General features: G+C 30.5%; 1 protein-coding gene across 1 annotated transcript; it reads left to right on the forward strand.

Moving 5' to 3' along the window:
- The first annotated feature begins 2,420 nt into the window (after positions 1-2,420).
- Positions 2,421-20,873, forward strand: LOC107452361 (uncharacterized). Its single transcript, XM_016068822.3, has 5 exons — positions 2,421-2,724; positions 6,038-6,131; positions 8,141-8,300; positions 10,808-10,963; positions 14,410-20,873. Exons 1-5 carry the CDS (start codon positions 2,567-2,569, stop codon positions 14,685-14,687), a joined length of 846 nt encoding a protein of 281 aa, XP_015924308.1. The 5' UTR covers positions 2,421-2,566; the 3' UTR covers positions 14,688-20,873.
- Positions 20,874-22,276: the final 1,403 nt, after the last annotated feature.

A 22,276-nucleotide genomic window follows, 5' to 3' on the forward strand; every position in this document is an offset into this window, starting at 1 on the left:
GTTGACCTGAAATATCCTCAGTGGTAGACGGATAATGGGTTAGAGTCCCTTTTCCGTCAGGCTAACCGTGAGAGGTTCACGTGGTCTTCCGCTCCATGTAACGCAAATGCGTGTTAGTTCCATCAAGAGGTCCCCCACAAAAGCAAAATTTCTCCAGATACTTGATCCAGGAGTTTCTCTGCCTTCTGGATTAGATTCGAAATTACAAGGCTATGGAGTTGAATATTAGTAGTCGTAAACCCAAAAATTAGGTCGGCTGTTCACCATCGGTTATAAAATAAAATATAAATTTTACTAAAAGCTTTCTTAAAGAAAGGTTTGGAAAGCATTTTGCCCCTCTGAACATTTCATTGAAAAATTTTTGGTCATGGTTGTTTGGTCTCATGTATTTTTAAACAACTACACAGAAACAAAAAATGATGCTTTACTAAAGAAGAAATGCAGGTTTATTAGCGGAAGTAAAGAATAAAACGAGAGAAAGGGAAACATTAAATAAGAATAAATGATATTAAGCATTAATAATTAATCCACAGACATAATACAGACTCCATTTTCAATTAGCACCTTTTTACGTGTCAATTGTTAGTTAAAACATTATTATATATTATTTTTTGAGTTTTTAGTGTAGTGTGTCGACCACTACAAAAATACCATTCCAATTCACCAGTATATAAGACGTGTTAACTCGATTTTATGATGGAGTACCTTTTCATAGATGAATGTTGACGTTGTAGATATTACTCTCCCCACAGTTAGGATTAAGTTTTCATTTTTATCATTCTCTCGAAAATTATTTCATATCATTAAATACTTTTTTATTAGTACTTTTTACTTTGATTTAACAAATAAAAAATAAATTAAACAAGCGCTTCTACAAAACGTTGAATGCACTACAAACGCTTTTAAAACGCTTCTGCAAAATTAAAATAAATAAATAATAAGACACAGTAAATTATTTATTAATCTGCAATAATTATTTCGTTATATGTGATCACTGTTTCTTCACCATTTCAAATTTATTATAAATGCCGATCAGTAGTAGTGTGATGATTAAATCCATAATATTCTTCAACAAATTTAATTAAAATTTCAATCACTCTTATTTTAGAACTTGGAACTTTTTCTAATTGCGCTTCAATAATTGTATTATTGAAATTAATATATATTTTTCCAAAAATGTCATTAAAATTTTTATCACTTACCATATAATTATTTTTATAATGATCTACAATTTATTTCAATGTTTATTTTTAAGTAGGTAAAAAATGGAACATAAAATTTTTTCATTTGTTGTGATAGAAATAATGCATGGTCGGAAATAAATACGAAAAGTTTGTTTTGTTACTTGTGTAATAAACTATGCTTTTTTTTGTGATTTATTATGTTTCATTTTTTATTCAGAATTCGATACATTAATTTTATTTTCTGTTTGGTTCAAAATCATAAAATAAAATTTAAAATGGAATCTACGCTCCAAAAATAACCTTTAGTTAAAGACCGTGATTAATATAACATATAACATATTTTATAACAGATTTTTTGATTATCACAGATTTTTTAATTTTCAAAATCTTTTATTGCTTTATTAATTAAAGTTAAAGACAAAGAAGATTCAGTAAAAAATGGCTAAGTCATTAAATGAAAAAAAATGTCTTCAATTTTTAAATTTGTATCCTTGCACTCAATTATTTTTTGTGTAATTTTAAAGCGTGTTTAACAAAATACGAAGAGTCGTGCGGGCCCAGGGGATAGAGCGTTCGGCTTCCAATGAGGTGTACCGGGTTCGAATCCGGCAATGGCTGGTCGAAACGAATTCCGCACCCGGCTCGCAACAACTGCAGTGCTGACGTATAACATCCTTAGGGATAGACGGAATGATAGGTTAGAGTCCCCTTGCCGTTGGGTTAACCGGGGGAGGTTTTCATGGTTTTCTTCTCCATGTAAAGCAAATGCGCTTAAGTTCCATCAAAAAGTCCTCCATGAAGACGAAATTTCTTCCAATACTTAATCTAGGAGTTCTCTGGTCTTCTGTATTGTGTTTAAAATTACAAGGCTACGTAGTTGAACTCCATGAAGACGAAATTTCTTCCAATACTTAATCTAGGAGTTCTCTTGTCAACAGTATTGTGTTTAAAACTACAAGGCTACGTAGTTGAACATTAGTAGTCGTAAACCCAAAAATTGGGTCCACTGTTCAACGACTGTTATAAAATATAATATAATGTGAAGAGACAAAAAGAAATAGTTATATTAGGAAATCTTTCTCCATGTTAAAAGCTTGCAACAAGCAGAGAGGAATGATCGTGACGTCACGGATGAGCTGTACTGCCTGAATTTGTTATTCTTGCTGTATTATGAAGCTTCCTTTTGGTGTTGCCAAAAAATGAAAGTATTTTTCACTTCCGTTTCTCCAGCTCCTATTTTCTAGATTATTCCTATTTCTTGATTAGGTTCTCATCGATTTTTACTTTCGTTATTAAATAGTTCAGATAAATGTGTGGGATTTAGGTGATATGCTCTGAATTCTTTTCCGGTTTATCGTTTGAAATAAGTAGAAGAATATTAAATGGCAACTGCTTCTGATACAACTTTGGAATTTTTCACCAAAGCCTCCCCCGCACAATGGACTTATATATTCACAAAATATAAAGATGTATTAAAAGCGAAAGCCGCTAAGCGTACAAAAAAAGGGGGTCCTGAAGAATTAATACGAATGGATGCATGGTAAAGTGATCGCTTTAGTTTATTGCCTTTCAAATATAATTATTAAATATTTTTTTCAATCTTCATTTTTTGAACTATACAGTTATTGAACATGTGTGAGAATTTTTTGCTATCTTATTTAATTGAATGAGAATATAATTGAAAATTTTATTGTTGACTGTTATGATTCATAATTGATGTATTGAATTAAATATAGCTTATACATGCTCCAATGCAGTGTTCTGTATTCAGTTTTTTAAAACTTTTTTTTGAAGTAATTATTCAGTTTTTGCCTCAATTGTGGTATCAAATTGATATGTAGCAGAATAATCGCTAAGTCTTTGCAACATCCTGAGTGACCTGCGAAAAACTAAAAAAAAAACTTCATAAAATAATAAAAAAAAGCATCACTGACCAACTCAAAAGGTTTAACTCATAGCCACCCCCCTGGGCAAGCATCTACATGTTTTTTTATTTAAGAAATTGCAAGTTTAAAATCTATTTGGCACCTTGGGGATTGTAGTTGGCACGACAGATCATGATACGGAAATATCCACGTGCCAACTACAATCGCAAATGCGGAATATAGATTTTTAACTTGAAGGTATTTTAACAAAAGTTATTTAGAGGTTTGCCCCTATTGGCTACTACCCTTCCTTTGAATTGGGACCTTTCTATGTTTTCTTTAGTTTCTTACGGACTAAAAGATCACTCTAGTGTAGATCATGATACGGAAATATCCCCACAAACTGATGGATATGACTCGTAGACACCCCCAGGCGAACCTTTGTTTTTTAAAAAGAAATTTAGCATTCACTTGATGATTGTAGTAGGCTATGACTACTGACCAAGATATTGAAATATCCCCTACAAATCAGGGATCTGTTTAGAAGAAATATGGGTCCGTTAGCGGACCCTTCACAAAATAATTTATCTTTTAATCAGACCCTTCACAAATTTGTTTATCTTTATTATTGCTTTGTTAAACGAATAAACCTTCCCTGGAGGGGAAAAAAGACGGTTCGAAACGTCCTAAGTTTTCCATGTTTCCCTAAGTTTGAATTCCAAATGTAGTATTCTAAGAAAATATTTCTACTTTTACAAACATCGTGTGCACCTTCTTATTGATATTAAATGATAAATTTGTTTTTTTTTGTAAATAAATAATTGATCAATTTATATGTATTCATAAAATTAATTAATAGAATATTATGTAAATAAAAATTAGTTTCTGGCAATTTTTTAAATAAAATATTATAAATTTAAGAATTGTTTAAGTTTACTTAATGCGGTATACATTAAAAGTGGTACATAACTAAGTTGTGTTATCTGAAATATGTCAATGAGGAACCTGCATGCTTTTTTGTTATGTTTTAAAATAAAACATCATGCTATTTTATAAAGATAGACACCAATTTCAGACCTGTGCGATAAGTAGTTATTTTGTTATTAATAGTTAAAATCGCTCGATTAGCCCCGCCACCTGAATCGCTGCTAGATTTCCCATCCACTCTGATGACGTCATAGTATAGTACAACCACGACTCCCATCATGTTGTGAAACGGTGAAAGCATATGCCACCCGAGTATAAATTCGGAAAAATGGCTCCAAGCAAAACCTACAAGTGTTGCGTTGTACCATGTGCAATAGTTCTATGTTAAACATGCCAAATAAATTATTTTTTTGTGTACCAAAAGGAGAAAGAAGACAAATTTGGTGCAAAGCCATCAAACACGGTGAAAAAAATTTCTCGCAAATTGTCTGCAACTAACCTATATTATACTGTTGCTAAGACCATTTTATCAGTATACTGAATTAAAATAGTTATGAAATGTTGTTCAGATTACTTTCTTTCTTACTTTTTTTTTTTTAATTCTTTAAAATGAAAGTATTTTATTCTTAGAGAACAGTGATGTACAGGTTCTTTTCTTTAAAGTTAAAAAATAATTTTATCTAGAAGAAAAAATGATCAAAGTTGAAATAAAAAATGATAGGGGCTTAACATTCTTTACATTTCTTCAAAAAAAAAAAATCAAGAAAATATTTTAGAAGTTAATAATAAAAAAGAATTTTTTTTAAAAATTTATTTACCTAAAAACTTACAATTCTAGGTCATATACCATTCATTCCATTCCCTCTAATTGTGATCAACTCATTAAATAAGAAACTTTCAAAACAGTTCAGACTTTTGTATATAGACAAATAAAAATGAATCAGTATAAATAAGGGAAAATGAATTTATTTCAAAAGTTATGAGGAAAAAAGTAGTTTCGACATTTGTTTTTTTATTCCTCAATTTTATTTCATTATGCTGAAAGGTGCTCACAAAAATTTTCTCAAGGGGGAGGATGCAACTGATATACACTACATATATATTTGAACTATATATATGGTATAAACATGAAAGAAAAACAATTTTTCAAAAATGTAGTTCAAATTAAAACGCATTTGTAACACATATCTAGATAAGAAGCTTTGCTTTAACTCCTCCCGTTCGCTGAGTTACTATACTTTGACGTCATAAACAAACCCCGCCTCATTTTGTGTCACGTGAAGTTAGTTTCGTTTTGGGCTAATTTTAAGTTAAGTTTTCTTTAATATTCGGGTTAGATTTTAAAATTCTGAATTGATTTTAGAGAGTTTTGAGGCATAGACTATTTAAAATAATCAACATTCTGCGATTACCCAACGCATGCTGGTTCCTCATTGAAATTATTAAAAATGTGAATGATTTTGTTTCCATTATTCGTCCGAAATGAATATTTTGCATTGAGCAGTATAGGCTAAATACCAAATATTTGTATATTGCATATCTAATTTAGTAGCAGCAATTGTTGAGCATAATCTTGTATCTATTTACAATTTAAAAACTTCTTGAAAAGGTTTTTAGCAATTTTTGCAATAACAGGACCCTATTTGCACAAATTCACAAAAGCATCACCCTGGTTGAAAGAAGCTTGACGTTTATTTTATATTCACAAATTATGAGTAGTTTTGTCACAATTTTACAAAAACAGGTCCTTTTACAAAATGTCTGGACAGACCCCTGCAAATACATATTGTGAATAATACTTTTACCCAGTCTATGAATTAATAATATATATTGATGTTAATATTATTAATTCATATAATATTGATGTTAGTTTAATTGCAGACATAAAAATGAACTCATACAAAGAATTAATACAGCTTTATTCATGAAATACATTTTTTTAGCTCTTTTTTATGATTTTATATATGACAAAGCATTTTCTGTTGATGCATTTTTAGGTATCATTATAATATTGTTGATGCATTTTTAGGTATCATTATAATATCATTGATGCATTTTTAGGTATCAAGAGCAATTACCTAAGCTGATACATTCCCGTAAAGAGTTATACATTACTCACGAAGAACTTGTTCAGTTAACTAAATGGAAGCTGATGGTAAAAGTTTCTTTTTTATTTTATTTATACTCAGTGAATGTTTATCAACATATTTTTTTAGAAATTTAATTTAAAATTCAAAAATAAATTATTTTTCATCCATGACTTACAATTCAGATTATATTATGTGTGTAACTTTGTATTTTTAGGATTAACTAACAAAATAAAGGTAAACTTTTAAGTTGAACATTGAGAGAAACAAAATAGTATATGGTATTTGGTTTTCTTTTCTGCAGAAATTTTAAAAAGATTTTATCTTTTCTTCAGAATTATGTTCAACGCATCATAGTGGGAAAAAAGATACTTGAGACTTTTATATTCTCTTTTTTATTTTATACTTTTTTTAGACTTTTTTTTTTTAGATTTTTAGACTTTTTTTTTTTTTTTTAGACTTTTATATTTTAGATTATTAATGAAAAATAAAGAATAATGAAGTAAAAAATTTGGTTTTTGGTGGAAATTTTCATTCTATTTTTTTATGTAGTTATTACTATTGATTTCCGCGTAGCTTTTAAAATCCAATATTTTTAGTTCGATATTTATTACAATAACTGAATTTCGAAATGAAAACACGCATTTAGTGACCCTGTTTTGAAGAGTTCGATTTGCGTGATTTCGCCAGCGATCTTTTTTATTTTGGCAGTTACTGCTACGGATTTAACGATTTTTTATAATTAATTTTCTTAATGTGATGATGATTTACAAATGATGGTTTGTTTCCCCCTACAAAATAAAAGAATATTTCCCATAATATTAGAATACAAAAAGTATTACATATTCAATTAAAAAAAATATATTAGGTACTTGATTCCCAAAGTTTTTGACATTTTTTTTTTGCTTAAATTAGTAACATATATATTTGTTATTTTTAAGTATCTTGCTGAAAGATATTAATATTAGCTTGAAAAATTTCTGAAAAGGGGCTGGTACTTACACATTTGCATGGTTTTTAATAATTATTTTCTTTTTAGTTAGATTAACACATGTAAAGCAATGTATGTAATGGCAGCTGAATGACAAGGCCATACTTCGGTTTGAGACTGCTCAGGGTATAGTTGAAATTCTTTACATGAGTTGTTTATTTTTTAAATAATTTTTAAAAATTTACATGAACTAAATAAATTAATATACTTTTAGTTTTTTGCAAAAGTACTTCTGTAATGAAACTAGAGGAAGTTTATCTCTTCCACTTCAATTTTGGGTAAACCATTCCTATAAAGCAGCTTTTTTATGAACCTAGTAAAGTCACCAGGAAGAGCATTTTTTTATCAAAAGTTGAAACCTTGCACTTTGGACAGATTCAGCAGTTTACAAAATGATTGTAAAAATGAAAATGATAAAAGTATTTTTTCAAAAGTTACGTACACTTCATACTGATTCATTAATTTGACTTTTTCCTCGATCAAAGCTAAGACAATACCTGCCAAGTCTCCTGTTTTTTAACGAAGACTCCTGTATTTTACGATTATCTCCTGATTTTCTGTATATTCTCAAATTTCTCTTTAGTTGTTGAAGAAAATTTAAAAAAAAAAAATTCTTGGTGATGAAATATCCGCTGATGGCAAAAATGCTTCTCTTATTCTGCAATAGATAGTGCTATAGGCAGTACTGCAGTATGTTGAGTGTTCATAGTTTAAGTAATTGTAAATAATGGTTTAAAAAAATTCTTCTATATACATATTTTTCTACTTCGCTAAATGTAAGTGCTTATATTATTTTCATTTTTGAATTTCTCTTTTGGATTTGCATGATTATGTATCAAAACTTGACTCGTAGCCTAAAATATGTCGCTAGTAAAATCTCCTTTATTTTATTTCTCCAATGTTGGCAGGTATGGTCTTATAATCTTTATAACTATTTTGATAGTTTGATATTTATTAGCTTTATTTGTAATTAATTTCCAAGCTAATATGAATCCAACAAATATAATTTTATAATAAAGAAAGACAATAATTTATTAGCATTAGTATATTGGTAAATGTTGCTTAGTTGTTTTATTATATTTTTAGAGGGAGAAATTTCGTCCCAATTTGATTGACTTGGTTCGAATAAATACTGAGAAAGCTGTTGTAACTCATAGTAAGAAGGCATTCAAGAGACTTCCCAATTTATCTGGAGCTATTGCTATGCTGACATGCTTAAAGGGTGTGGGTCCTGCTTCTGCATCAGGTAATCATTATCTTTGTATTCCTTTATTTCCTAGTGTGACTATTATTTTTTTTAATTACCTTTGTTTTCGTAAAAAATTTTACGGTGGATTGGTTGTAAAAGACATGATTCCCAGTAGAACACGAAAGTCAAGCATCAGTAAGCGGGTGGATAACCACTTCGATCAGCCTGCGTAAGGACTGAGGGTGTGCGGTATCGACAGGGCCCGACTTAGCCTAATTGGGGCTTGGGGCAAAATCTGCTTTGGGGGGCCTCTCTGCTTCACTACTTCAGAACCGAACTTTATGGAGGTATATAAATTTTTCACCTCACTATAGATAACAAGAAAATTGACTAGAACCGAAAATAGCTATAAAGTCCCTTCCCCTCTGATGGTCAAATGAAATATCGTTCTGTCCATTTTATTGATTTTCTGACAATTCTATGTCGATCATGCCAAATGCAGTTTTTTGATTGTTAACTTTGTCATCTAGCTGTGAAAAATTCATATCCTTCCTAACATTAGGGCAATATTCAGCTAAATTTACGCAATTATGACTCGATTAAGCCAATCAGAAGTCTATATTTTTGTAAACATATCGCATTTAAGATATGTATAAATACGGGCTTTTGATTGGCCAAATTTGTCCATCGTAATTGCAAAAATTTAGCTAAATTCCATCCTAGAAATCCTTGCATTTACGAAATATAAATTGTGTTCATACGATAAATTAATGAAGATGCTAACATAAAACTGAAGGATTTTAACCAGTATTGATATTTTGTTTTAAAAAAGTTTATTAAGTAAGGAAACGTAAAATATACTTTCTATTTGATGTGGGGGGCCCGGGGCAACTGCCCCGCACGCCCCTGCCTTAGTCAGGTTCTGGGAATCGATCATCATGAAACTGTTTGTTCTACCTTAAAGTGCTCAACTTCGCATGCTGGTCGTTGGACTACCAAAGCGGAGGAGTCATCCTCGGGTGTGTTTCCCAGACCATCGCCAATAGCCCATTATGCAGTGTGGCGTAAATAAAGTACCTACCTACCTGAACTTATGATGTTTGGATTGAGCGATTCAAAGTTCGTAAATTAAGAACTTTAAACAATAGAAAAAATTTATTTTTATTACTGCGCAGATCCTAATTATGATTTTTTTTTTGGAAAGTGATGAAAGATATTTTTTAAGTGTTTAAAAAGTACTTAAAAGGAGCTTATTTTTTGTTGAAAAATCTGGCTACGCACCCTGTATCAGTATTCAATACTATTCATAGTACAAACAATGTCACAAATGAGTGAGTTTAAATGCCATTCCATAAAATTTATTATAAATATGTTATAAAGGAAATATGTCAAATATTATTGTAATTGATATAATGCTGCGCAATAATTTTGATTTAACAATCTATTAATTTGCAAGAAACCTAAATGATTGTGAATGATTTATGAGGATTGGTGAGTGAAAAGAGGACATAGATAACCATGTATTACTATAATTACCATAACTGTGGAGAGAGACCATTAGGCAATGCCAACCTTCATCTATCATAAGGTACCTCAAGATTGAATCAAATTAGCATGTCTTATATACTAGTGGATTGATGTTTAATAATCATAGTAGTAGTTACCCAACAATACTCATCCACCAGAATTTTATCAGAGATAGACTATAGTCTCTCTCCAATTCAAAATTCCAATTCACTAGTATATAAGACATGTTAACTCGATTCTATGAAGGGGTACTGGTATTGAACAAAATTTGTCATGAAATGTCTTGATTTTTACTATTTTTTTAAAAAAAATCATGGAAAGTCATGGATTTAGGTCACTAAAATATCTTATTTTTAAAATGGAATTTGCCCCCCCCCCCTCCCAATTTCACAGTGCTCCGAATATCTGAATTTGTAACAAAATCCCCACTCAGTCATATTTTATTAAAATATAAAATGTTTTTATCCTGTTCTTTAAAAATTATCCTGTTCTTTAAAAAAAATTAAAGAAAGAACATCATTTCTAAAGGGAATTATCTTTTAAATTTATGTTTTATACTTCCTTGATTTCTGAATTATTTTATTTATTATTTTTTTATTTTATTTTATCAATTTAAAATTCTAGTTTAGACTTTTTGTATTACACTCACTTTTAAGAAGAAATAAAACAACTTTAAGTAGCTACATATATCTGACTGTATTTAGTTATTTTCATTTGTATTTTTTTCACCTAGTTTATTGCTTCAACTCTTTCTTTACTCTTTTTTTTTAAGTTTAAAATCAATAAATATGAAGATGCAGAGTAAAACAGTTTCGGTTATATATATAATTTCTATTAATGTTATTAAAATGCTTTTTTAAGTTGATAGTTGTGTTTTTGTCGGATAAAATAGTAACTTAGGTTAGTCATGAAAAATTCTTGGAATTATTCATGAAAGGTCATGAATTTGGAAATCTAAATTGTAGCAGATCCCTGTAAAGGGAGCATTGAAAATATGTACGCAGAGTAAATTTTCTTATGTGTGTATTTTGTTTCAGCTATTTTGGCTGCTGGCTATCCTGATCAGGCACCATTCATGGCTGATGAGAGCATGCTATCCACTCCTGGCGTTGAGACCATGGATTATACCGTTGCAGAGTACATGAATTATGCCATGCAGCTCAAGAAGAAATCAGATTACCTCAATAGTAAAGGTATTCTTCTGAATCATTGCATTGTCATTACTTAGCGGAAATATTTTTTTTCTCTAACGGCTGGTATTGAGCTTTCGTTCTTCACCTCGGAAGTGTTGCTTATTTAACGTTACCCAGTGGGCACCTGTGAACCTAAGTAACGGAGGCGAGCAACATTACCCACGCCATACTGCCACAAATACCCGTTCATAGGGTGGGCCACATTCACACATCACACACAACAGAGGACAACACATAGAGATAAACATCCATGCCCAGAGCGGGATTCAAACCCGCAGCCATAGGCTTCACAGTCAGGCACGCTAACCTCTCGACCACCTAGCCGGCACTTAGCAGACATATGCAATGTTTTATATTCGTCGTCAAACAGCCGACCCAATTTTCAGTTTACGACTACAAATGTTCAACTTCATGGCCTTGTAATTTTGAACCTAGTCCAAAAGACAAGGTAATTCCTGGATTAAGTATTGGGAGAAATTCGCCTTTGTTGAATACTTTTTTGATTGAACTAACCCGCATTTGTGTTACGTGGCGAGGAAAACTACGAGAACCTCCCACGGTTAGCCTAATGGCAAGGGGTCTCTAACCCAATATACGTCTACCACTGAAGATATTTTACATCAGTACTGTGGTCGATGCAAGCCAGATGCATAATTTGTATTGACCAGTCATTGCTGGGATTCGAACCTAATACTCCTCACGGGAACGCTCTATTTCCTGAACCATCATAGTTTATATTGTCGTTGAACAGCCAACCCGATTGTGGGTTTACAACTACTCATGTTCAACTCTGTAGCCTTGTAATTTTGAAATCAATCTGGAAGACAAGGGAACTTCTGGATCAAGTATTGGGACAAATTTGCCTTCGTGGGTGACTTATTGATGTAACTAACCTGTATTTGCATTAAATGAAGAAGAAAACCACCAAAACTTCCCACAGTTAGCCTGACAGTAAGGGGACTCTAACCAGTTATCTGTCTACCGCTGTGCATATTTTATGTCAGCAATGTGGTTGGTGCAAGCCAGATGCGTAATTTGTATCAACCAGCCATAGTTGAAATACCATTTAAAATATATATACAGTAGGGAACCGATTATCCAGAACGATCGGGACCATCGCTATTCTGGATAACTGATTTTTCCGGTTTTCTGAATCACTACAAAAAGCCGTTTTTTTTATTGTTAAACTCAACTAAAAAAAGAAAATTGGAAATAATCTTAAACAGAAGAAAAAAACGATGATGTAATACACTAATGATTGTTTCCAAAATGATGGTAAGGTAAACGTCTTTCAAAAAGGAATGAAAAAACCTAAAATCTTATGAGGAAGAAGAAAAAAATTTTTTTTTTTAAATGGCGGGAAGTTTATCTAAGTTTGTTCCGGTTTTTTTGGTTTTCTGATTTCCGGATAACGGGTTCTGTACTGTATTTATATATATATATATGTGTGGTGTGTAAATGATGACTACCATATTTTTAGCACTAACAAACTTTGCTACTAATTATGAAATCATGCGCTGACTGTGAATAGATTTTGAAATAATTTTTTCTTCCTTCCACATTTTTATTAACATTAAAGATAGTTCAAGGCTTAAGTTTGTATGTCACTATTACCTCATGGGCTATAAGTTGTGTATCCCTGTAATTGACAAAGTGTAATTGTAAGACTATAAAATTAATGAAGTTTTGAAATTCATCAAACTCGGTTAGCACGGAATTAAATGATTAACGAGCACAGAATTATATGATTCATCAATCATTTAATTCTGTTGGCATGGTGACTTTCATGGTGCGTAGCATTTTTAAAAAGTGCTTAAAGGTACTTATTTTTGTTTTCTAAAAGCACTTTAAGGTGCTTTTTTTATTGGGTGTTTTTAAAAAGTGCTTAATTTTCCCTTTTCAAATTGTTCAATTGTTTTTTTCGCATTGTTCTATTCAACATTTTAACAATTCATTCAACCACAATCCATTTTGGTTTACATTTGGTCGATAGCATTTAAAAGCGCCAATCATTTTCCACAAGTGCGTCTACTGATCTGGGTTTGGTGAGATTATCGCACTCGCATGTGAAACCCTGCTGCTCTTTGCAAGATGTTCTCAATTTCAGGCTTCATTTCGCCCCCCCCCCCTGATATGAAACCAAAAAATCTTTCGATGTTTTTATTATAGCTAATATAATCAAGAAAAGAGTTCTTTGTCAGAGACTAGTTACTTTATCATGATCATGTTAAGTCTTTGAAAATTATTTTGCATTTTGTTAATGTATATAGTGCTTAAAAAATATTTTTTTGAGTGTTTAAAAAGTACTTTAAAGGTNTCCACATTTCTATTAACATTAAAGATAGTTCAAGGCTTAAGTTTGTATGTCACTATTACCTCATGGGCTTATAAGTTGTGTATCCCTGTAATTGACAAAGTGTAATTGTAAGACTAGACAATTAATGAAGTTTTGAAATTCATCAAACTCGGTTAGCACAGAATTAAATGATTCATCAATCATTTAATTCTGTTGGCATGGTGACTTTCATGGTGCGAAGCATTTTTAAAAAGTGCTTAAAGGTACTTATTTTTGTTTTCTAAAAGTACCTTAAGGTGCTTTTTTTATTGGGTGTTTTTAAAAAGTGCTTAATTTCCCCTTTTCAAATTGTTCAATTGTTTTTTTTTTTGCATTGTTCTATTCAACATTTTAACAATTCATTCGACCACAATCCATTTTGGTTTACATTTGGTCGGTAGCATTTAAAAGCGCCAATCATTTTCCACAAGTGCGTCTACTGATCTGGTTTTGGTGAGATTATTTAGACACATTTTGCCCCCCCCTTGAAATGAAACCAAAAAATCTTTCGATGTTTTTATTATAGCTAATATAATCAAGAAAAGAGTTCTTTGTCAGAAACTAGTTACTTTATCATGATCATGTTAAGTCTTTGAAAATTATTTTGCATTTTGTTAATGTATATAGTGCTTAAAAAATATTTTTTTGAGTGTTTAAAAAGTACTTTAAAGGTGGTTATTTTTTGTTAAAAGATTTAGCTACTACACACCCTGTCTAAGCATAATCTATGTGATATTTGAGGATGATATTTCAGCTATCTTAAACTAGTTCATTTACTATAGCATTATTTGTTTTAAGTATGTTCAGCTTCTTTCTTCAAATTTTTTAGGAATTATGCCTAGCATAGTTAGCTTAATACAGCTCATGCAAGAGCACAGTGATTGTGTGTATAATATGTACAGGGAAAACACGAAATTTTTATTCCTTAACTTAAAAGGTGCTTAATTTTCGTTGAAAGATTTGGCTACGCACTCTGTATTAGCTCATGCGCTATAGGTTGTGTATCCCTGTAATTGACAAAGCTTTAATATAAAACTAACACTAGAAAATTTATGAGATTTAAAACTCTTCTGTTGGTGTCATAACTTTTACAAACAATAATTTCTTCTAGATCCAAGCCAGGAGTGGAACCCTCACAAAATAGAATTAACATTATGGGCCCATTTTGTCGCTGGTGAACTTCTGCCATCTGTGCTGAACGATCTACCACCGGCAGAGGACCTTCCACCCTCACCTGGTGTGGAAAAAGAAGACGCCAACAAAAACCTACCTGATGAGGATTCTGTGGATAGCTTTGCCAGCAGAGAAGAGGAATATCCATTCCCATCTGATTCTAAGGAACAGAAAGACAATGGCCTTGAGCCATCTGCTAAAAAACTCTGTGTATAATAACTTTCTACATTTTAATCTCATTCATTTCTCTTGGAACAAATCTGAGTGTATACTGTTATGTTATCAAATGCTCTTTTACTGGGTTCATAATCTTAATTATTTAATTTTAAAATGAAGTCAAGGAACTCAAAGCTGTACATTTAAAATTAAAAACACAATAAAAGCTCGACTATAGGGAAATCGACTGACTAAAAATCCTCGAGTGACCGGAATTTTCCAGAACTTTGTAAATTTTTTTTCTAAAGGTGAGTTGGAACATTAAAGAATACACTGTAAAATACCACATCTGCTCTCTATAAATACTCCTCTCCTTTAAGACAGTAGAAAATTTTTGTGGCAAATTCTCCTTCATTACTGATTTAAAAAGAAGGAAAAAGTAAGTTCACCCAATCCTGTCATGAAGTTTCAATTGCTGAAAAAAGACACTTCAAAATACAAACTAATTATTAGAAGAGAACTTCTCCGACCCTCACTTATCTCATAATTTATTTTCATTTGTATATTTTTCAAACTTCATAGTTTGCTCTAGGTTTGTCTGAACTCAGTTTTTCTGCTTTTTAATGAAGGAAAAAGAGAATTAGCAACGAAAATTTTCTTCCACGTCCTCTTAATTTTACTCAATTGCAAACTAGCATTTAGTAGTTCAAAAAAGGCACTACGTCTTAGTTATTACCATTCTTTTTCTTTAGTAATTTTTATGGACAACTTTTTAGTTTTTCTCTTTTATCATTATTTTTTAATTAAAAAATGAGTCTTGTACTCAAGCATTCAGAATTTCTATCTAATCCTATATCCGTGCATATAATATACATAGGTGGCCGAGTGATTAGCGTGCCTGGATGTGGGTTCAAATCCTGCTCTGAACATGGATGTTTCTATTTCTCTCTGTTGTCATCTGATATATATCTGACGGGTATTTTTGGCATGGGTAATGTTGCTCGTCTCCGTGACTTTGGTTTACAGGTGCCCACTGGATAACGATAAATGAGCAACACTTCTGGCATCTTCTAAGGCGAAGAATGAAAGTTCAGTGCCTGCCGTTATTAAAAAATAAATGAAAAATATATATATACATATTCTCTTTTCAATGTATTCCATATAGTCAAGCTTTTACTGTGCTAAAACAATTGGTTTATCTTGATAATGAAGGCAATTGTTGTGTATTGGTATTCATAGAAAATGTTAAACCACTTCCCCCCCCCCCCNCCCCCCCCCCCCCCAAGAAAAAATTGTGAAATTCATAGAAATAGAAAATTTTTGAAAAACTTTTTTTTGCCACTAAACTTATAACAAGAGCTATCGATCGAAATATGAAAAGTTATGAAACATGATTCGACAAATTTTCTTTTACCTTTTCTATTAATGATAATTTTCAATGATTACAGAGCACAGCAATGTTTTCTGCTGCTTTTTAATTTGCTGGTAACATCTCTACACCATCTAAGTAAAATAAGTCAACCTGTTTTGCTCTCAGTATCAATGAGTGCACAAATGAAGAAAAGTGCACAAATTTATACACTTCCTTTTTATAAACTTGTGAAGCATTTATTCTCATTGAAAGCATTACTAAATGCTACTCATTATTTGTATGTAATCAAGTTGAGAAGATCTCATTTTTGCTCCCAATTTATATGAATTTTTTTTTCTTGATTGTTTAGAGTTAAGATAAATACAATGATGTTTCAAACATGCAAAATCTCACTTGATCTTTTTTTTAAAGTGGTTAATGTGTCCACTAATTTAAAAGCCACTAATCTGGTATGTTTTTATATTATTTACTGACTATTCATAATTTTTATTTTAACTCTTTCTAAGACTGTGGTATGTATACTTACCACCAATTTTAAATGTGCATCGTAAACTATTTGACCATTTTTAATTTGGCATTTCATTTGTTAATAACTTCAGTTCTGATGAAACACTTTTGAATGAAATTAGTGACCATATGCTAATTTTAAAAAAGATTTAAAGTGCTATAATATGAATAATTCCTTTTTGCAGCTTGTAGTATTAAGAAAATTTGTTTTATGAACAAAAAAAATGAAAGTCAGTAACTTGCTTTCTTTCTTTAGAAAGACCTAATGAACCGTGATAAATATACTTATCGCCAAGAATGGCTTTAAATTTAAATTAATTTTATATGATAGGTTGAATTTTTTTTTCTTGTATCAATTTCAATTCCGAAAATATTTTAATTTGCATTTAACTACTTTGATTAAATGGTCCATTAAAGGGTTAAAGTAATTATCTTTTAGAATTCTTTTACCCTTTTAATTTTGAATAAGAATTGTGTAGTTTTATTTTATATATATTTTTTTTTTAGGTTTGCTAAACCCAAACTATTTATAAATTTTTCATTTCCTTATTTCATCAAAAATGAAAATGGTACAGATTTCATAATCAAGTCTAAAATTTATAAAATATCGGAACAAAACCTAATTCACTTTTATTCATTGTAAAAATAAAATAAATAAAAATTCAGTTTTGCGTTCACACATGAATATGAAGTTTCCACCTTTTCTGCTTTCTATATTTCCTGAATTTTTGCGTGGTTTTAATCTAAAGTAACGTAAATGTGATGCTCAGTTATTCAGTTCCAATTGTTTATTAAAATAAATAATCCAGACCCAGTTTGTATGATGCTTTTGATCAGAGGATCTTTTTTCTTTAGAAAAGAAAAGAAAAAAAGCAGGTTTTCTTAGAAATATCATTGTGAGTGTGTCATTTATTTAAAAAAAAAACTGTATTATGTGTAATTTATTGAATGAATGATAACCTAATTTATTTATTTGAGTGGCATCTGGTGTTCTTAATTTACAATGAACTAGATTGCAGACCAGAAAGAACTGATTAACCTTGAAACAATTTTATGTATTATTAAATTAGTGTATGACACTTTGCATATAATTGCTTTTTTAACCTTTGACTTCAGTGAAAATTAAAGTGTATTACTGTAATGATTTTATTTTAAGTGATTGTATAGATTTCTTAAGTCTGGAGAATGAATTTCAAAATTGATATCAATTTAAAAGTAAGACTGTTTTTTTTTAAATAATTTATATTTTATAATCATTGTGCGTTATTATTCATCTAGTCATTATTAGGGTCCTGTAAACTATGAGACTATTATTTTCATTTTTACTGACTGGTTGTTATTGATCTAGATCTGTTGTTAAAACTGAAAGAAAAAAAATAGTAAAGGAAAAATTTTTTTAATTTTAATTCTATAAGACCCAATTTTTTCACAGAATTAAGCAGCACAAAGAGCCTTACTACTTTGGAAATCTCCCTTAGACTTCCTCTGAATCAGAATCGAATCATGTCAAAGTTAGATGTGGTGCGTAGCGTTCTTAAAAAGTGCTTATTTCCGATTATAATTTTTTTTTAAACCCTTAAAGATACTTTTTTTTTATTTGGTGTTTTTAAGAGATGCTTACTTTTTCCCTATCATGAATTAAGAAAAGAGTTCTTTGTCAGAAACTAGTTATTTTATCATGATCATGTAAAGTTTTTGAAAGTTATTTTGCATTTTGTTAATGTATATAGTGCTTAAAAGGTGCTTATTTTTTGTTGAAATATTTGGCTATGCACCCTGTTTGAATTAATTTTAGAATATTCTTTGCAGCTTGAGCTTTTTGCATTGATTCTTAGAATACTTAACAAAGTTCTTATTCTTATCAATATTTAAGTAGGTCATTTTTTCTGGTTCAAAAACGCAGTTTTCAGGAGGTTTAATGCTGGTTGCCAACACATGAAAGGGGGGAACGATAGTCAGCGTTATGTTACGAAAAAGGTTTAGCTGCAAAACAATGTAAAGACATTTGTGCAGCAAGTTTAGACGTTTTACTGAAAAAATAAAAATTATACAAATATATGGCATCTTCGCACAATTTATAGGGCCCTAACTATTATGTTTTTATTATTTTGTTTAAATGATTTATCTCACATTGTTAAGAATTTATGTTGTATATTAAACTTTTATGAGACCCACCTTTCTTATACGGATGTTGTGTTCTTTTGTGTGTGCTTTTACATTTTATAATATGAAGGAAATTGAAAACTCACGTTTTTAACTTCACATTTTTTGAAAAGTTTTGTTTATTAATTTTTCTAGTCAAAGTTGTTTTTATTTGCTTCTTATTTTAGATATAAGTATATATTATTGGAATAAGTTAATAGAATCACCAACATATATATTCAAATAGATTTTTTTTTTTTAAAAATTGAGTGCTTTCATGTCTATGTTGGTGAACTAACTACTAAATCACTGAATCAAAACTACTTAACTACTACTATCGTTACTAAATCAAAAACAAAAAGTTCCTCACCAGAACCTAGAAAAAAGAACAATCCATTCTATCGCATCCACGCACCCTCCTTATTTTTAGTTAAAATAGGTTGATACAAAAATAACAAGATTTATTTGCAGCACATTTCAGAGGTATATTCTTTTATATGTACTACTTACATTTCATTTTTTCCAAATTTCGTATTGTAAAAACTATTTGTTAATTTATTGATGAATAAGTCATTATTAAAAATTTTAAAACATTAACCCTGTTACCTTAGAAACAGAATATGAAAATGTTATTGTGACGAAAGTTTTTAAAATGCTGCTATTTGAAATTTTATGACTCAGAAACTAATTGACCAATATTATTCAAGTTTTGTCATTTGACAATACATTGTCTAAAATGGTGGGAAATATTTATACCTTACCATTCAAATTTTTTTTTACCGTTGTTAATGATTTAATACCTATAAAATAATATTTTTGAAATGTTATTTTTAGATAAATAAATTTTATAATTGTATGCAAAATTTTTTTGGCCTGTTTAAAATTTCTATCCTGAAATATGCATAGAATAAAATTTGCATTAGCTGACTCAAACTTTTGGCCAGTCTTCTGCCTAAATTATTGAAATTAAATTATTTTGTTTGAGCTTCCCTTTGAGCTATTTTCATGTTTAAGAATCAATGTTTATTCAGAGAAATTGTGTCTAATTTAACTTAAAATATCACCTTCATTCTACATGCAAAGTAGGTCTATTACCTTATTTAAAGGATCACGTCTTCGAAATATTAACACTTGACTCGTGGAAAACCCAATCTTTAGAACAGAAGCTGTTCTTCATGGCGATTTTATTTTGTGGGTTATTTTCATCTTTTTTGATAATGTTCAATTTCTTTAACAGAGCCGTGGTAGCTCAGAGGATAGAGCGTTCGCCTCCCAATGAGGTGAACCAGTTTTGAATCCTGGCGATGGCTGGTCGATTCGAATTCTGCACCCGGCTTGCACCGACCACAGTGCTGACTTAAAATATCCTCAGTGGTTGACGGATCATGGATTAGAGTCCCCTTGCCATCAGGCTAACCGCCTGAGGTTCTCGTGGTTTTCCACTCCATGTAATGCAAAGCGGGTTAGTTCCAAAAGAAAAAGTCCTCCACCAAGGCAAATTTCTCCCAATACTTTTTCCACCAGTTCCCTTGTCTTTTGGATTGGGTTCTAAATTATGAGGATTGGTAGTCTTAAACTGGAAACTCGGTCAACCATTCAACGACGGTTATAAAATAAAATTTCTTTAACAAAAAAATAAATTGATAAAATACAGGGTTCCTACAGTTCAGGGAAAACCTGGACTCCAAAAATCGGGGAAAGTTGAAATTTTTTTACAAAAACCAGAAATAGTCTCATATCATACCTAAAAACTAACCAGTCTTAAAATTGTCAATAACAGTTATCAGTTATTGAGATTAGAGTTAAATAATTCTAACACCTATTACAGTTATTTGTTATGAAAATTTCACATTTTAATCAAACTGCAACGTCCTCTTCCTCATTTAATAACATTTTATTTGCGCAGAAAATCTAATATTCCCCATCACAAATAAAAGAATCAAAATTTTCTGATGAGAATATGGTCTCAATTTTCATTGAAATTTGCCTGGAAAAGTCGGGACATTTTTCTTTCTGAAATTGAGTGGAAACCATGAAAATAATAAATTATTTTTTAAATTTTTATGTTGTTGTTGTTTTGATTCTATTTCTAAATGAGATTTTCTTTTTCCTTCATAAAAATGTTCACTGCATCATACCTTTCAGTGTTGTGGATGTGATTGTAAAGTTTTCTATTGATTCGTGTTAGTGTAAGCTTGAATAAATTTTTTTTATTAGAATGCAAATGAGACATGTATTTTTTAGTGTAATTTTTTATTTTTAATTATATTTTACTACAAATTTTTACGTAACTCTTTTTATAAAAATTTGATGTTATCAATTTAATAACAAGAATTAATTTTTTACTTTATATGATGTTTTCAATATAAATGTAAACAATCTCGAGCTCAATGCATGCTTTAGTTCCGGTTAGAAAGTTTACAACTGTTTACTACAGCTTATTCTGCGAGGCGATATTTTCAAACGGATAATTTTGTTTTCAATAAAAGAAGTAAAATAGATAATTTCTGAACTCAAATCTGCCGTATTTCATAAGATATTAATGTTATTAAGTAATTGTGGTGAGTTTGAAGTGAAAATTTGTTTTTACTTATTTATCGATATATTGTTAAAAAAGGTGACATGGTTTATAGATTCTGAATAACTCGCTTTTTTGGCAGTCCTGATTTGGCCACTTTCCATTTGTTTATTACTGTTTGTTCTTGTTGCAAGCTGTGCACCGTCTTACGTTAGTACTAGTAACACCTTTAGCATTGTTAGTACAAGTATTGTTAGCATTGTAAACACAAGTAATCAAATACCAAGTTTGCAAGAATCTCAAAACACAATTATCGCGCTGGGAGCCAAATGGCTTTAAAATACGCTAGAAACAGTAACCCGAAAATATAGGCGGTTTGGAGCTTGCAGCATTCCCTTGTGTAGAAAACACTATCCTTAAAGTTCCCAGGAACAATTTTATCTAGACTGGCTCAATATGGGTCCTATATTGGGATGTCTAGATTTTTTATATTGGTCCTACAGGGTTGCCACAGACTACTAAAATGCGACTATTGGCTACTATTTTCAGCCTTCGGCGACTTTTTTGCCTGAAAAGGCTAAAAAAGCAACTATTTTCAGGAATAGGCGACTACTAGGAAACTTTTTTACTCTTAGCGAAGTTTTTTCGCAAAAATGAACGTTACTTTTCAATTTGTTAATAAAAGAAAGCAAACTTTTATACAATCATTTATGTGCAAAAAGCCAAGAATTTAAATTTCCATTAGATTTAATAAAGTACTTGTTATATTTTCTCTCTGAGGGGCAGTTGTGCTATTTTTAATTGTTTTTTCCTTCTATTAACATTCCTATTTTATTGTAATTCGACTATTTAGGTACCTATTTTCTAATGTGTATGCCTTTTATATTTGTACAGTCCGCAAAAAAAAAAAAAAAAAAAAAAAAAAAAAAAAAAAAAAAANATCACCCTGAATAACTTTCGTTCTAATGATCGGATTTTCACGAACTAAGTGTCAATCTTAATGGTTCCTGGGGGTGACCTCAAAGATGTTAATTAATTAGTGCTAACTATTAATTAAGTTACGAAATCAGACACAAAAACGTACTTTCTCTGAATAAACATATATTTTTT

Source organism: Parasteatoda tepidariorum, chromosome 7 (assembly GCF_043381705.1).
Source record: "Parasteatoda tepidariorum isolate YZ-2023 chromosome 7, CAS_Ptep_4.0, whole genome shotgun sequence".
Taxonomy (NCBI): domain Eukaryota; kingdom Metazoa; phylum Arthropoda; class Arachnida; order Araneae; family Theridiidae; genus Parasteatoda; species Parasteatoda tepidariorum.

Coding starts and splice junctions, on each gene's coding strand:
- LOC107452361 (XM_016068822.3), top strand. CDS start 2,567: ATGGCAACTGCTTCTGATACAACTTTGGAATTTTTCACCAAAGCCTCC. Junction 8,301..10,807: donor GGGTCCTGCTTCTGCATCAG/GTAATCATTATC, acceptor ATTTTGTTTCAG/CTATTTTGGCTGCTGGCTAT. Junction 10,964..14,409: donor AGATTACCTCAATAGTAAAG/GTATTCTTCTGA, acceptor AATTTCTTCTAG/ATCCAAGCCAGGAGTGGAAC.